The sequence below is a fragment of the Talpa europaea genome, assembly GCF_964194135.1.
Source record: "Talpa europaea genome assembly, chromosome: 4".
Classification (NCBI taxonomy): Eukaryota; Metazoa; Chordata; class Mammalia; order Eulipotyphla; family Talpidae; genus Talpa; species Talpa europaea.
Genome location: NC_140070.1, coordinates 117,317,547 through 117,335,567, shown reverse-complemented (window position 1 = coordinate 117,335,567; position 18,021 = coordinate 117,317,547). Strand labels below are relative to the sequence as shown.

The following is an 18,021-nucleotide window of genomic DNA, read 5'->3' as shown; positions in this document are numbered from 1 at the left end:
AGCATAGTCTTTGCAACTAGCCCAAAGCATATAGTTTAGAAGTTTTTATAATTGTTTGTGATGTTCATGTTTAATTCTTATGCCAAACTGTTTTCTGATGAAGACAGCATTGTGCTTTATGCAAGAATGAAAAACCTCAAAATAATCACCATAAAGCTTCTAAGACTTATGGGAGAATAAACTAGGATGATCCACAGATATAAGATGAAATCCACAATGTTGGAATTATAAATGTTTAGAGCGGCCCAGACTAGAAGACAAGCCCAAACCACCATTAGAAGGATGAAATATGATATGGTCCAAGATGTATCCTTAAAGTTTTGTCTCAACCCTCAGTCTGAATTTTGAGGATTGATCTTCAGTTCAGTCCAGCCAGCAGAAATTGACTGTGCAATTTTCCGTTGTATTTATTGTACAGACTATGTACATACTAGAAGGTTCCTTTAGTGCTACACTGTTGTACTTTTTGTCCCAGCAATTTGAGGGCGTGCAAATTCCACAAAGTCATCAATAAGAACAGGCCATGCTCCTGAAAAAAAAAAAAATGAGAGAAAGAAACAAAAATGAGTCTAACATTTTGATAGAATCCTTCATTTTTTAAACATCCCTTCCCCATAATAAAGTATATCATCATAAATATGCCCACAAACATGACTTTCAAAATTCTAGCTCTTTAGCGTTTCTACCTAATATATTCTTTCTATTCTTTCTGCTGCATTACCCTAATTCTTCATCTTTCCTTGAATGACAGAGAAAACTATTGTGGTAATCAATCAATAATAGCATGGTTTTCTGAAAACCACTGAAGTGAGGCCATAGAAGTAATCTGGTCAAAACCAGTAATCCTGGACCTCCCTGGTGGGGCAGGCAGTTGAGCGCAGCGCTGTGAAGCTGTCCTCAGCCTCTGCAGTGCCGATTCAATCCCCGCCAGCCTTGGAGCAACCCACGTGGTGAGCAGACCTCTCCTGTCTCGCCCGCTGCTCCCCTCAGCAGTGTATTTCATCATTCTGCCTTTTCCGTTCCCTGCTCTGTCTCTGGTGAATCTTCTCACCCTCCCATGCATCTGGCCTATACCCTAATTCTTGTATAAATAAAATAATCTTTAAAAAACAAACAAACAAACAAAAACCTAGTAATCCTAAAAATGGTCATGACAGGATGGCATACTGCCAAATGCTAAAAGCTTAATAGGTGGGACAGGAAACAAGTTCAGGCATTCTGTGGCAGGCAACCTTACAAAGGAAATTAACAAGTATCAAATGCTATCCTACTTTATAATAAACTACTAAAGATTTAAAATTGCACATATGCATGCTTCTTTACACATTCACATGCCAACCTCCCAGAAAGTTCTTCAGTTTTATGTAAGGTCTAACAGAAAGCACAATTATCAGTCATATGTAGGATTAGATACTTCCCACTCTTCAATGAAGACAATAAATGACAATGAAAACAAGAAGAAGAAAATATCATCCCCGGTTAAACGGTTCCAGGACACTTTGAAGGCAGCCACGTCGACTAGAGATTATTCAAAGAATACCTCTATTCAATAATCTCAAAAACTCATCCCACTAAGTCACAAAGGGAACTACCTGTGAAGAAATCAATGTAAATCACTGCCACTATGGAAAAAAAAAAAAATCACATATTCCTGTAGTTGATGGTGGCATCATCTTTATAAATACATGAAGAAAAGTCAGAAAAGCATTCAGAGAATCTTTATTCAAAGCCAATAACACTATGATAGGCAGTTGAAATACATCTAACATTAGACAAAATCACTATATTTAAAGAGCTTGCTATAAGGTTCATAGACAAGACAAACAGACAATACAAATGCATACAAATATGAAAAAAAATGTACACTAAGAGGATAAGTTCCTAATAACTGAAAATCTAAAACATGGATGAAAGTGACTCATGCCTTTTGAAAGACACAAATACTGAGTTGGTAAAGAAAAAATACAGACTGGTAAAGAGGATGAAGGCATTTCATACATTCAGAAGAGCACAGAAGACAGAAATCTAACATCAAGAAAAACAGAAGTATATAAGAAGTTTGAGTATGTGATTAAAAATCAGGTGAAAAGAAAATCTGGTAAGACAAAACTTCATTACCTTCTTCATCATAATTAGACATGTCATCTGCAATCATTGTACTGAAGTCTAAAAGAAGATTCCAAGTATCTTTTGGTATTGATCGTTTATGATGCTCCTATTGTTTTAAAAGTAAACAGAAAAACCCAAATCACTAACCCATTTAAAACAACAGTCCAGATGCTACTAAATACAATCAAGAACAAACTGTGTGATGAACTTCTGGTAATCAAATTTCTCATTTTATGTTCATTACATGTTTTGAAATTAACCATGACTTAAAAGTTAATTTATCTCTGAACAAAGCAAAATTTTAGAACACAGAATTGCAGATAAACTTACCAACAAAAATTTATTCCATAAGTCTAAGAATTTAAATCTTCCATTAAGCACTAAATTCCAGTAGGCAATGGCCATTTCTAGATCTGTAATATTAAAAAAAAATTATGTATTTCAAATGCCATGAATATTTGTCCCTGTAAAAAAAAAAAAAAAAAAAAAAGGTAAGACTAAAGAAAGCCTTTTAAAAATTAAAAGGTCTTGAATATTTATATGTTAAAAATTTCCCAGTGAGGTTAAGTCCAAGACTGTATACTGCCTCTGTCACCAATCCCCTCAAGGCAGGAAGGGGACTGTTTAACGAATAGTCAGTCCTTCAAGGCCAAGAGAGATACCACTTACCTCACAGGGGGTTTCTGAAGTTTAAAACTAGGTAAGTATAGAAGCATGCTTGCCTAGCTCACAAGTATTCAAATGTTAATTGTACACCAGTGTTTCTCGAACTCAGCACTTTTGACATTTTGCATCAGATAATTTTTTAAAGATTTATTTATTTAATCATACAAGAACGGGGATACAGTCCAGAGATGTGGGGGGTGAGAGGATTCGCCAGAGAAAGTGGAGAACAGGCAGATCAACTGAAATACACTGCCTAGGGGAGCAGCAGGTGAGTCAGGAAAAGTCTGCTGCACCATGTGGGTATCTCTTTGGCCGGGGATCGAACTAGTGCTGCAGTGGCTGCTGATTGCTTCATAGGTTGTGTCTTAACCCCTGCGCCACCAGGGAGGCTCTGCATCAGATAATTTTTTATTGTGGAAGACTATCTTATGCACTATAGCATCAGCAGCATCCTTGGTCTCTACTCACTAGATGCTGGTAACAGTTTCACCTTAAAATCCCTAGAGGCAACAAACCAAAACAGTAGCAAAGTTGGGGGGGAGGGGCAAAACTGCTCCCAGTGACCCATACACACCTCACAGGCTGTGATAAAAAGGACTGCTACCCACAGTCCTAACCAATATGACATTCCAAGTTGTTGACTGATCAATCCAGACTTCAAGGAAACCATTAAGAATATTGATTTTTAAATTAATAATAAATTAAGAATCGTTTTAAAAAACATTCGAAGATGATGATACAATTGGCTGTTTAATTGGTTTTGGAGCAGAGAACATTATAGAAGCAATCTTGTGACAGGACAAAGAACGACCTTTCTCACATATGACAGAAAGAACCATGATCTCTTACGAGGAACCAAAGTAGTTAAGAAAGTAAAATAATCTCCAAACCACTCTTGATAATCTGAGAAATCATGAGACTAGGAACAATTCCAAAAAGGTACACGTCCTACCTCAAAGAAAAATATATAATAGGCCCAAAAGCAAAACAAAAAACAGCCATTTTCACTGGACCGAATCTCATCAAGGAAAGGGACTACATATCCCTAAATATATAGCGTGAAAAACTCCCAATGTTTCCACATGCAAATGTTCTCACTTACCTTTGAAATCATCATTATGTCTTCCTTTAAACTCAATGGAAAGTTACCTCTTTTTTTCCTCCTATCCAAGAATAAACCCATAACACTACCATAATGGACCCAATACCATTCTACCGCCTCAAAGAATCTTATTTATTTATTAGTTTTCCTTTTACCCAGTATCTTGAACTTTGCCCTCCCTGTGTTCTGGTTTATACTCCTCTATAAAGAAACACATTCAGGTCACCACTTATTTTTAAAAAAATCTTTCCTGGCTCTCTGATTCCCTTACAACTACACTCTTTCTCCTTCCCTTAACAATATTAATAGCACATGGAGTCTTATACTGCTGTATATAATTTGTTCCTGAAAATTAAATCCAGATCCCCATGTTTTAAGAGAACTAGAAATATGACAATCTCTTTTTAATCTTTGCAGTCTTTAAGGTTCTCTAGCCAGTATTCCTTGCAGGTTCTTTAATTGTATTCTTTTCTTTACTAACTAAACATAACTAATTTATGTTCACTAACTGCTATTATTAGTATGAAAAATAAGATTTGCTGTTATTAGGGTGAATAGTGATTTCCTTCTTCACTTCAAATACATGTATGAAAACTAAACTTGTTATTGTGAGCATTTTTTTCCTTTTCAACTAGTTCTTTACAAACTAAGGACAAGAAACAATGAAATATTCAAATAACTGTAAACCATGAGGTACCTATAAAAGTCTGTCTGTTGGCTGATGCATTAAAGTAAGAATTTGACAAGAGTGGGAGGATACAGGTATGACGTTTGGAAGTTCGGGTTGTACAGGAGAACTTTTTGTAATCTACATTCATTGCTCCATTTCCTCACCTCCCACACACTCTTTAATTCTATAAACCAGTGTCTACCCTCACCATTCACCACACTGAAAGTAATCTCTGGAGGTCATTAGACACTTCTAAATATATGCCCTTAATTTACTTGGCCCCTGCCAGGCTTGACAGAATTGAACACACCTCCTGGACGAGTAAAAACCCTGTTATTTTGGCAACCAAAACATACCTCCCCACCTCCATATCTCCCAAAACCACCTTAGTGTTAAGAATCACTAAGGAAACTCCATTTTTCCTCATCAAACATTTCCAATGGAGGCTCTCTCGTTTTGGCGTCTAAGTACCTTTTTAAATCATCTCTTTTTTCCATCACCCACCCATTGGCAGGGCATATACACGAGTCTTCTTCATGTCCACTTCAAATCACTGTTCAAATCTCTAGTTCTTCCTCCACTCATTTTAAGGACCACACTGCTTTCAGAAAGCCATTTCAGGCATGTAAATTTAGTGTCACTTACATGTTAAAATTCTTCAATGATTAAAAACAACAATGAGATACCACTACACACCTTTTGAAATGGCCAAAATCCAAAACACTGACAACAGCAAATGCTGACGAGGATGTGAAGCAACAGGAACTCTCATTCATTGCTGGTGGAAATGCAAAATGGTACAGCCACTTGGAAGACAATTTGGCAGTTTCTTACAAAACTAAACATACTCTTACCATAAGATCCAGCAACCATTCTCCTTGGCATTTACTCAAATGAACTGAAAACTTATGTCTACACAAAAACCTGAACATGATGTTTACAGCAGCTTTATACACACACACGCACACACACACACACAGAGTGGTATACCCAGATAGTGGATTATTCAGTGCTAAAATAAAATAAGCTAGTGTATTTCAGTCAATCTGCATGTCCTGTTCCCCTCTGTCTCTGGTGAATCCTCTCACCCCTTGCACCTCTGGCCTGTACTCCTGTACTTGTATGCATAAATAAATAAATCTTAAAAAAAAAATAAGTTATGAAGTCAGGAAAAAGGATGGATGCACATGCAAATGCACATTAATATTACTAAGTGAAAGAAACTAATCTGCAAAGGCTATAAACTGTATGATTCCAATTATATGACTCTAGAAAAGGCAAAGTATGGAAACAATAAAAAGATCACTGGTTGCCAGGGGTTAAGAGGGAGGGAAAGAATGAAGAAACAGGATTTTCAGGGTAGTAACAACTTCTCTGTGTGATGCTTAATAGCGGATATATGTCATTATCTATTTGCCCAAACAAAGTGAACTCTCATGTAAGCTATAGACTTTAGGTGATTATAAGATATCAAATAGGTATAACTAACAAATGTACCACTCAAGTGGGGGATTTTGATAATGGAGAAACTATAAATGTGTGGGGGTAGAGGATATATGAAAAATTCTGCTTAACTATGCTACAAACTTTAAAAAATTAGGCTATTAAAAAAATTTACACTAGAGTAATTTCTTATTGCTTTTGGACAAAATCTACACTTCTAGTCAAACGAACTAACTTGCAGTTCCTCAAAGGTACTATGTTTCTCACCTCTGAGCAATTGAACTTGCTAATCTCTTCACATTAAAGATGCTTATTCTTTTTCTTTTGGCCTTGAAGGCTCAAAGTTATCTTTGTGAAAACTTTGCAAACTCATACAGACTTAAGATGCTCATGACTCCTATGCTCTGAGTAAAAAAATTAATAAATACCTTCAAATAAAAAATAATTACTCAAAAAGATTGATGTTGTAATTAAAAGGTGGCTAAAACACACAAAATTAACTTGTACAGGAATAAAATGACAATTTTAGGAAAAAGTGCCCTCTAGTTATGTCTAGATGACAGAACAACCTAGTCAGAGAAAGGTGGTTTAGCAGTTTAGTAGCCTCTTACATCCCAACTCCACCACTAGTTAAGTGACATTGGGTAACTGAGTTGACCTCTCTCTGATTCAGTTTAAAATAATCCTAACAGGGTCTCCCCGGTGGCGCAGCGGTTGAGCACTGGGTTGCGAAGCTGCCCGCAGCCTCTGAGGCGCCAGTTCAATCCCCGGCTGCTCCCCGGCCACCGGAGGAGGGTCCCGCATGGCGCGCAGACCTCTCCTGCCGCCCGCTGCTCCCCTCAGCAGTGTGCTTTGGTCCTTCTGCCTGCTCTGCTCCCCGCTCTGGCTCTGGTGAATTCTCTCACCCTCCTGCGCTTCTGACTGTACCCAGTGCTTGTATAAATAAATAAAAATAAAAAAAAAAAATAGCCTATAAATAAATAAATAAATAAATAAAATAATCCTAACAATACCTACTCTCAACAGGCTGTTACAAGGATTAAATGAGTGAATATGCACAAAATATTTAGGACAATACCTGGTCGGTATTACACAAGTGCTTACTATTACTGCTATTTATTTTTTATTATTTAAAAATTATTACAGATGCTGAAGCAGCAGTGGAAAGAGAAAAAATTAAATAAAGTAACAGGAATTAATGACAGCAGTCAGAATAAATGGAAGGGAAATACAGAGAGAAGCAAGTCCCAATAATAGCATTTCCTAAAATTGAGAAACTTGCAGAATGAATCCTTAAGCCTTTATAGTAAAATTGAAATGCAAATGTCATTCTTTGAAATGAATCAACATGCACAATGTGGGATTTCATAAAAGATGATCAATTGTGTGCTGTATGAACACAGAAATGAACTGAAACTGGATCCATTCTCCCTCAGGAAAACAAGATGTTGCCAATTCACTAGGGAGGACAGAAAGGTGATTAAAAATTCTATTCACAATGTCTTGATATTTTTAGAGATATTACAATTAGCACAATATAATAAAAATACAGAATGTGGAATCAGGAGATCTGAGGTTGAATCCCAGTTCTACCAACTCAAGTTATGTAACCTTAATAAGTTAGCCTCTCTGATCACTAAGTTTTTGCATCTTCATAATGGAGACAATGTTTTTCACTTAGCTCAAAGAGTTGTTATGAGAATCAAGTGGGATTAAATAGATGAAAATACTCTTTTCAAACATATAAAGAGTCTCCCTGGTGGTGCAAGGGATTAAGTCTCAGCACTATGAAGCTATCCACAGCCACTGCAGCACAAGTTCAATCCTAGGCACAGAAGACCTCTCCTGCCTCTCCCGCTGCTCCCCTCAGCAGTGTATTTCAGTCAATCTGCCAATTCTTCCCACTCTGTCTCTGGTGAATCCTCTTGAGGCAGAGGGCAAGTGGAAAGCTCTTCAGGAAAAACCTCAGGAGAGTTAAGGAAGGCTCCAGAGATAAGGGCAACAAATTCCAAAAAAGGACTAGGGGCAACAGGACATGTCTGGATAAAGATGATAAAGAAAAAAGATAAGGGCTGGGACACAGAGACTCAGTCCTGGGCACAGAGACTTTTAGGCAGTGAGTGAGACCACCGAGAACTACCCAATCACAAAGAGACTGGTGGAGCTTTAGAATAATTAGGGAAAGAAAGTGCATATTCCCTGAGACAGGGCTCCACTTCCACTTCCTAACCCCTCCCTGACCTGGTTCCACTGGCCTGGGAGTCCCACTTTATTTCTGCTCCTTTTTGCCTCAATAAACTTTTTCTTTCTCTAAACAAATCTGCTTCTTCTCGCTTGTTGAGTGTCAGCAAAGTTCCTGCTGCAACTTCGTGAGACGCCAACCCATGGTGGTCTAGTGGCCGGGACTCAGAGCTGCCCCTGCAGCCTGGGGTCCATTCCTGGCTCGGAGACCAGGCCTGAAAACCTGCAAATTCAGTATCACTCTCACCCCCCTGCACCTATGACCTACATCCCACCTCTTCTTGTATGCATAAATTAAGAAAAAAAACTATAAAATTATTTCTTAAATATTAAATAAACATTTAACATTTAAATAATGGTAAAATCTTTTTTTTTAATTTTTTTAAGGATTTATTTATTTATGTATACAAGCACTGGGTACAGTCAGAAGTGCAGGAGGGTGAGAGAATTCACCAGAGCCAGAGTGGGGAACAGGCAGACTGACGAAATACACTACTGAGGGGAGCAGTGGGCGCGGCAGAAGAGGTCTGTTGCGCCATGTGGGACCCTCGCTAGCGGCCAGGGATCGAACCGGCGCTGCAGAGGTTGTGGGCAGCTTCGCAGCCCAGGGCTCAACCGCTGCACCACCAGGGGAGGCCCGAATGGTAAAATCTTTTAAACTGAATACACAGGTATGAGTTTCTAACTGAATCACAGGTCACATGATAATAACCTACAGATGTCAATCTAATAAAAATTTAGGGTTGCTAGAGAACAAATTAATTTGACCAAATTAACAGAATAAACAGACCCATGGTGTTCTACTTTAAACAGTCTCCTTCTGGAGTATTATGTTCAGCTGTAAGAGCTCTATTTTGACAGTAATTGAAAAACTGCTAATGTGTCTGGGGGGATAGTAAGAAGAGTAACAAAGGTCTCTTCTAATAAAGAATCATTAAAATAACTGAAATGCTGACTGGGAAATAAGGAAGAAATAAAGTGACAGTAATTTTAAATGGTTAGATTTCCTATGTGCTAGACAGAAGACAAAGAGCAACAGTATCAGTTATAAAGACAAAGATGTTAGCTTACTGAGGAAGAAATTCAAGAACAAGTAAGCTATTCTGTGATTGAAATAGGCTAATAAGTAAGAGTATTCTGTAATTACAATAGAACACTTCCTAAAACAACTTGTGTCCAGTCCCTAGATGTTCAAAAGCAGAAGCTACATAAGCATCAGGTATAAATGCTACTCTGGATTGGTTATATTTAACAGAGAATTTATGAAATCCCTCTCAAATTTAATATTCAGGAAACTATCAGAAACAGGAGGAGATTGAAATAGATGATGATAAAGGAAGCACTCCATCCAGATCTCACAAGAAATTAAGGTTATAAAGAATGAGGAAATGTGGGAAACACTAGGTCTCATTATAACTAGAACAACTATTTATAAATAAACCACAGTGCTGTCACTGTCACTCTTTCCCAATTTGAGTCTTATCCCCTTCCCCTATGAGGTTCTAACTCCTTTCTGCCAAATACTGTAATTTAAGAGCCCTGTGAATCCTTAGGAGGGCCGACAAGAAAACTGTTTTCTTTTTAATTTTCAACTAATCAAGTCATTATATTTTCTGGTACCCAACACCAATGCAAAACAAAAAGAAAAGCCATGATTTACCTCTTACTACATTTTTCTCTCTTTCAATTAAGACTTTAGCTTTAGGTTTATAGAAAAATTGAGCAGAAAAGTACAGGAAGTTTCTATGTACCTTCCTCCTACCCACAATTTGCACTATTTTTACAATCGTGCTTTTAGTGTGATGTATTTATTAAAACTGATGAGCCAATATAGATAAATTACTACCAACTAAAGTCCACATTTTAAGCTACATGTGGTATATCCTATGCTTTTGTAACTTACTAAATTATGGTTAAATACACAGAATTTACCATCTTAATTCTTTTTAAGTGTACAGTTCAGTAGTTAGGTACACTCACACTGTTGTGCAACCAATTTCCAGAACTCTTCATCTTACAAAACAAACTACATCCATTAAGCAATATTACATTTTTCCTAAGTCCAGTATTAACTAGATAATAGAACAAACAGTTTTTAAACTAATTCTTCTGCATTATCTTTTTCTGCTTTTTCTGTAATCTAAAATTCCAATTTACCATGTTAATACATCAAATGTCAACAAAAATTTAATTTTGCATTATCTTCACCACATATTGAAAAACTTATATTCAACATCAAAGCTACATATTTACCCAAAAATGTTGTTCACTTTGTGCTCCAGTAAGGGGTACACATATAACTAAAAAGCAGGTTCGGTACCTTTAAAACCACATTTGATGATCACAACATTTTTGTATAATCTTATGAAAATATTGTGCTACATTTCTAAACAAACACAACAAAAGTAATCATTTTAGTACATACATGTAAATTCAAAGACTTTAATCACTTTTTATTTATGGGAAGAGGAAACTAGAAAAAAATAGCCCAATTAGATGATGGCCATAGATAGAGAACATACAGCAATGAGCCCAGTTTAATTTGGCCTACAAAATAAGGAATTTCACTGTAAGAATAAAATCTAATCTAACTTGAAGAATCTAAATTGAAAAAGAGATTCATTATTTAGAATTCTGCCTTACACATGCTTTGTAAATTCAGTCATGTTTAGTCACGCTTTAGGCCAATTTTCCAACACAAATGTACATTCAGTCCTTCCTCTCCAGCTTTCAATCACTTCCTCTACTTAATCCCTATTCATATAATCCTTTTCTCAATGCTTTTTTCCCCTCCAATCTGAAATACAAAGGATTAGTATAGGAGGTCCTTTTATCATTGGGTAAATTTTTTAACTTTTCTGTGCCTTGGTTGCCTCACCTGCAAAATAAGGATATAAAATGGCCAGTACTATATTACTATGTATCTGACACATGGCTGGAGGTGAATTACTGCATGAAAAACTCCAAGTTGTTAAACACTAAATGAGGCAGTGTATGTAAAGTACTTAGCACACTGACAGGGACCTGAAAGTTCACATTAACTGGAAGTTACTGCCTTCATCAAATTCCTCATGACATCCCCATTAGCCACAAATTCCAATTTAAGCTTTCCTGTACTGTTAAACCAAGAAGACTGTGATTATTAAGCTTTCTTGTGTCTTACCAATTTAATCTCCAAACAAGCATCTGCAGTAAATCAAATCAAAATTTTCTCCCACAAAGAAGTCAAACTTATTTCTAAAATCTGGAACTTTCATTCATGACTATCCTCTCATTGAACACCTTTTACTTTCTCTTATACAGTCAAACATCAAATCTTTTAGTTCACATCCCATCTTGCCAAGAAACATTTTCCAACATTACTGTTTTTACTCATTTCTTCTTTTATCTAAAACCCTCCACATACAAGTTCACTTATATTATTTGCTGTCCATCTTTCTGAGTGAACTGTAAATTACACTGTAGCTTTTACTTCCATATTTCCTAGCTCCCCAAAGTTAATGCATGGATATTAAATGCAGCATTAGTTAATGGATTTATACTGTTAACAGTGGTTATTTCTGAATAAGATTATAATAGTCATTCTTCTTTAGTCTTTCTTTATAGCTTCCAATAAGCAAAAAACAGATTTATCTGGCTAAATAAATAAGTGTACATACGTATCAATGGAATTTTAACTAGTTACTTTCTATATTGCACTCCCAAAAATGAAAAATAATCAGTGGTTTACATATGGTATTCAGGTACCTTATTACTGAATATGCATGTTATTTTCTCAGTAACTACAAGTTCATTGCCTCTCATTGTTTTTCAGTAATTGGTATTTTCATGATGACTTTAGGCTCAGTACATAATTTTCTATTACCAAACAAAAATGACACTGTCAATGTATTTGAATATATTTGAAACACCAAATATAATTTTTAAAAATTCTTACCTAATCCTTTTTGTCCTGGATTCTTTGCAAAATTAAAAGTAAACTGGTAAAAATCCTTAAATCGTCCTGGTTCTTTCAATTCTTGTTCCATCTTGGGTATCTGGGCCTTTAGTTTTTCTATGCTGTCACATCTACATTGTAAAATTAAGTTTATAAAAGATAAACCTTTTCACTATAAATTAAGGACTTATTCCTATGATAGCTTATATTTATTTCATAGAACTTCTTTTTTAAAAATTAATTGAATTTTCATCTTTTTATATTACAGAAACAAAATGGGATTAGCTGGAGGAATAGAAGGTCTAGAGTGATCAATATTAGAAATAATTACTATTTTTAAGAGAAATGGGCTATTATTTTTAACTATATAATCCACTGGACTATCAATACACTGGAATTATAGAAGTCAATTGCAGTATTAGAGGAGAATGTATAGTAATCAGCGTAACAATCACTAGTTTAAGCAGCAGATACTTCTTACATGGTAACAAATCACATGTCAACTTCCACCAAAATAAATGAAAGCAGTCTTTTACTTGGATGAGGGAGAATTCCTCTTGAAAATCTGAACTTCTTTTATATAAAATATAGTAACAAATACATCGCCTGGATTCCCTACCATCTTCAACTGAACCGATCTCAAATCAATATTAAGCCTTTTCTGTATCTGATGTGCATTCAACTTCCAAAGAACTGAAAGAGTGTTAAATACCAAGTCCTGCTTTCCATAATAATATACCTTAAGAGAGAAATATTCTATTTCTTATAGCTTCCATAAACCAATTATTCCACTTTTTCCCATATCATTTTTAACTGTTATTTTCCTTCAATTTTTGTTATAAACCCTTACAGATCAATAGTCTGTAAATTAAAATTTTGATCTAGACGTTCATTTCATTTTACATGAATTCAGTTTCAAATTAAAAGGCACAGTTCTACTGAAACTGCGCTAGCAAGTTCAGGATAGGGCTAACTTTGGTTGTATAACATAGTATGAAGGCCATTTATTAATTTATTGCTTGTCAGTTTTACACCCATCCTTCTTTGCCCTACTTTGTGACTCTCTAGTGGAGTACAAATTGTGAAACTTCTTTTCTGGCCAGCTGGTTTACTGATAGGTTCTACCAACAGAGGGCGATAAAAGGCTGTAAAAGGGAATAAGAACTTTTCTTATCTGAGTTTATTTTACTGTAGAGGGTAATGGTTCAGTGTGCTGGGAGGTCCCAGCAGCATTCACCAACAGGTGGCAATGTGCAAGGCTCCACAAGAGGCCTCTAGCCAGTCTCTCCTCCACCAGAACAGCAGGCAAGGCAGGCATCATGTTCCTGCAGCAGTCCTAACCTCTCCTTTGGGCCCTGAATGTCAGCCTTTTGGGGATCTACTAAGTTTCTAAGTTCCTTCCTTGTTCACGTCACTCAGTCCCAGGGGTAGTGTAAGCTTCTTGGAACTGCCACCTGTTATACCTTCAAGTTTTGTTATACAATAACAAAAGTCTGGACCCTGACTAATGTACAGTGTCCCTCAAAATCAAGGATCAGACACTCTGGGTTCAAATCCCAGTTGTAATACTACCCAATTCTATCATTCTTCTATACCTCAGCTTGCTAATCTCTAAAATGGGGATCTAAACACTACTTCTCTCACAAAGTTGTAAAGAGGTAGATGAAGTACTTACTTATTAATTAGCACAGTTCCTGAAATAAAATAAATGTTCAATAAATATTAGCTATTACTATTCAACAGTTACCCACTAAAAACAAATGGGCAGCCTGTTATCTATCCACAGACTGAATACTTTTGCAGCCTCATTTAAGTAGAGGTAAAGATAAATGACTTTTCAATCTACTTATCTCAAGACATTTAGCTAACAGCTATCAAAGTATAAGTAGAACAAAAAGTGTTCAGTAACTTTCAAAATTTTAAATTCTAGGAGTTTGTTTATAAATTAGGGTTCAAAGACTCACAATAGGATATTAATACTTGTTCATTACACTAATCCATATTAATTATTAAAGCATAGAAATCTATTTTAATACTAGTGAACCTCCCTTAGAAACAAATGATAAAAGTATAATGCAAATGGAACAGGTAGTATTAAATACAGATAACTTGACAAACTCAGAAAACTGCATAACCATGGTAAGAACCTAGCTTACTAGCCCATTTCTACTTATATTAATGTTTGTGGGCCAGTAAAATTTTAAATTTTAAATTTAAAAAGTCAAAACATAATTAAGTTCTAGAATAATACTCATAGTAATGTATGTACCTAATTTCCTATAACAATTATATACTCACCCTAATTCTGTCATGCCATCCATGAACTCCTGTTTGGAGAACTCACACTGTGTTGCTGCTCTGAACTTCCATGCAATGATTAACACACTAATGCTGGCTGGATCGAGTGCCAAGTCATCACAGAATTGCTGTATACCATCTATTCCAATTTTATTTTCATCTTGAGGATCTTTAAAAATAATGCAATATTAAATTAGTGCCATACTTCATTTTACTAATTCCTAAAAGTGAGAAAAAGTAATGCTTTATGCTCTAACAGATATTTTCCCTAATTCTTAATGCCACACCCCCCCCAAGTAGTATTCTTAAGATGACCAGAAGGATATGAACAGATGGACACTTGATTTTTAAAAGTCATATTTAATTATGTGGGAAAAAATCCCACACTTACACGCCTTCATGACGTAAGACATTCCTACATAGGGATATAGGATTTTTACTGAAAAACCTTAAACTCTGAAATTCAACTCTAATCTCAACAATATAAACACCTGTTGCTCAAATTAACAGGGAAAATGCAACTACTAATGTTTACTTATCAGACAGCAAAAATTTAAAGTAATGACAAATAAGGGAGAAAGCACATATACACTGCTATACAATGTGACTTGCTAACATCTCTAGGAATAAACAATGTGCATGTCCTCTGACTTCTGGACAAGAGTTACAAATAAAATATAATCCCATTTTTGGAAAATTTTCACAGCAGCGCTGTATATGCATATCAAAATGATCATAAAAGGAAGGCTCCACATGAGGTTATTAAATACGGATTCCCTCAGAAGGATAAAAAGAAAAATACACAGAAACTATTAATTTTTTCTTTACTCATCAATTATGAAAATTTTAAATGTCTTTACAATATATATTACTGGGCCTCCCCGGTGGCGCAGCGCTGGGTTGCAAAGCTGCCCGCAGCCTCTGCAACGCCAGTTTGATCCCCGGCCGCAGGGCGAGGGTTCCACATGGCGAGCAAACCTCTCCTGCCACCCGCTCCTCCCCTCAGCAGCGTGTTTCGTCAGTCTGCCAGTTCTGCTCCCCGCTCCGGCTCTGGTGAATTCTCTCACCCTCCTGCACTTCTGACTGTACCCAGTGCTTGTATAAATAAATAAATAAACCTTTAAGAAAAAAAATAAAGTTACCACAATTAAAAGACTAAACAAATAAATTATTAAACAAAATAAAATATATATTACTTATAACTCTTTAAAGGTTAAGTTATGCAAGTTTTCTTAAAATGAGTTCAATTAAGTTTTATGAAAATGAGAGGAAAAACCCTGCCCTACTCCCAAACTGGATCATGAGGGGAATCAAGAAACTAAGAAATTTTGTTAAAAAAAGGAAAATAATTTCTCTCAGATCTCTCTTTTTTTTTTTAAAGATTTATTTATTTATACAAGCACTGGGTACAGTCAGAAGCACGGGAGGGTGAGAGAATTCACCATAGCCAGAGCAGGGAACAGAGGAGACAGAAGGACTGAAGTACATTGCTGAGGGGAGCAGTGGGCGGCAGGAGAGGTCTGCGCACCATGTGGGACCCTCCGCCAGTGGCCGGGGAGCAGCCGGGGATCGAACCTGCGCTGCAGAGGCTGCGGGCAGCTTCACAACCCAGCGCTCAACCGCTGCGCCACTGGGGAGGCCCTCTCTCAGATCTCTTAAAGTAATTCTAAGTTCTACTGTAGGATACATCCACCCAATTTATGTTGTGTATATTATCTGATTTCTCACAAGAATTATGTAACTTTGAAAACCTGGTTCAAAATATTTAAAATCACAAGCAAACACTCACCTTTGTATCTATTGTATAGTTGTTCTAACTTCTTCCTGTCCAGTGATCCTTTTACACTCTCTCGTATATAAAGTTCAGGATTTTGGAAAAAATTGTCTGTTGCAACATCTAACTTCCAGTCATTTTGGGACAGACAACTTACTGCTGTTTTTTCACTAGATTGTGTGAAGATCATAAACTGACGAACTTTATCCTTCTGCGATGATTTCAACTTGTTCTATTGAAACCAGAAAATAAACTGAAACCATGTAAAATCATAGAAGACTAAGTTATTTCTCTATGTCTGACTAGTCGTTCTTAACATACTTCCCTCATAAAATGTTAAAACACTTTAGCTCAAGACTTATTTTAATCACAAAGACAAATTTTTTTAAAACTTTTAATAAAAAATTTGCTATTATTTTGGAAATGAAAACTAGGAGAGAGAAAGGAAGTTTAAGTACCCTGCATTTCTCCTAAAAGTAAGTACATCTTGAGAAGTACGGCTACTCTCAAAACCTTAATCAATCCAAAATACAAATAATAATGTAAACCAACACTACCTTAAAAAAAGAAAAACGATCTTAAAGCAAACAAAAAAACCTTAATTACTTAATTACTTAAGGAGTAATGGGGAAAGTGACATTATCTAGTAAGTCTGAACAGTCAAATGACCCCTATGAATAAAGAGATTAGCAGGTAGTTGTTGCACTCCTAAAACCCACTATACCGACAAAGGATACAATTCTCTCAACCCTATCCCCTTGTCTTTATGCTGTTTTCATCAAATGTGAGACCAAAAATGTGAAAAAAATGTGAGAAATATGAATACTTTATATTTCCCCTGGACATGTTCATAAACTAAGATAACTATCACATAATTTTCTCATGTTTTCCACTTAAACTGGAAGCAGTAAAAATATGAATATGTTGCATCCTTCTAATTAAGGTAACTTTTAATAGAATTTTTCCTTTTTCCCCTGAAAAGCCCCCTTTTCCCTTATTTAAGCCTAGCAGAGGCTCTCCCCAGTCTACCTCTTCTCAATTGCCTTATATTAACACAGATTCATTTCACATCTACCTGAGCTTTAAGCAAAATGAAGCAGGGCATTAGGCCCTATGCTCTCCTAGTATCAAGGACCACGTTCTCCTTCCTCTTCTACCCACGCTAGTCTCCTGTACAATTTCAGCCACCATACACTTTTCTTCCCTCCCAGGTCCTAACATCAACTCCCAGCAATATACTTGGGTTGTTCCTAAGCTACTACTGCAAACAAAGGCAAAAAAGCACTTGAATGGGTAGCACATTGATACAGCTTAGTGATTTAAACAATATATCTGAGAACTCCAGCATCTTTCATCTGGCCCACACTGACAGACTACAAACCCCAATCCCCTGATTATAGAGATAAAAGAACAGATCCAGGAGGTTAAGAAATTTGTTAAAAATACCCAGGTTATTGTTAATACAAATGGGACAAAAACAGTCTAATGAATCTATAGCTTCATAATCTTTTCATAAACCACATTGCTTTTTGTATATATTTATAAGCTTTTTGAAAGCTTCAGAAAAAACACAACCAATGATATAAATATTTCACCTATTATAGAGTAAAATTAAAGTTAAGCAAAACCAAATGTGAAAACCAACCCTATCTCTTACAATATGAAAAATGATTATATCCTGGAGTCTGACCTGTCAGCCATACTCTTCCCCCTCTGAAAATATTGCTTAGGATTATAGATAAAAATCTTAAACTATGTTCTTCATTAAAATTGAAATACTA

General features: G+C 36.0%; 1 protein-coding gene across 1 annotated transcript; it reads right to left on the bottom strand.

The window, feature by feature from the left end:
• Nucleotides 1-223: 223 nt before the first annotated feature.
• DCUN1D1 (defective in cullin neddylation 1 domain containing 1) lies at nt 224-16,466 on the bottom strand. The gene is given in 8 exon segments (XM_084231320.1): nt 224-529; nt 2,119-2,215; nt 2,440-2,522; nt 5,244-5,265; nt 5,267-5,325; nt 12,169-12,299; nt 14,467-14,635; nt 16,256-16,466. Coding segments are annotated over 8 exon segments (816 nt in total). The 5' UTR covers nt 16,431-16,466; the 3' UTR covers nt 224-449.
• Between the last annotated feature and the right edge of the window lie 1,555 nt (nt 16,467-18,021).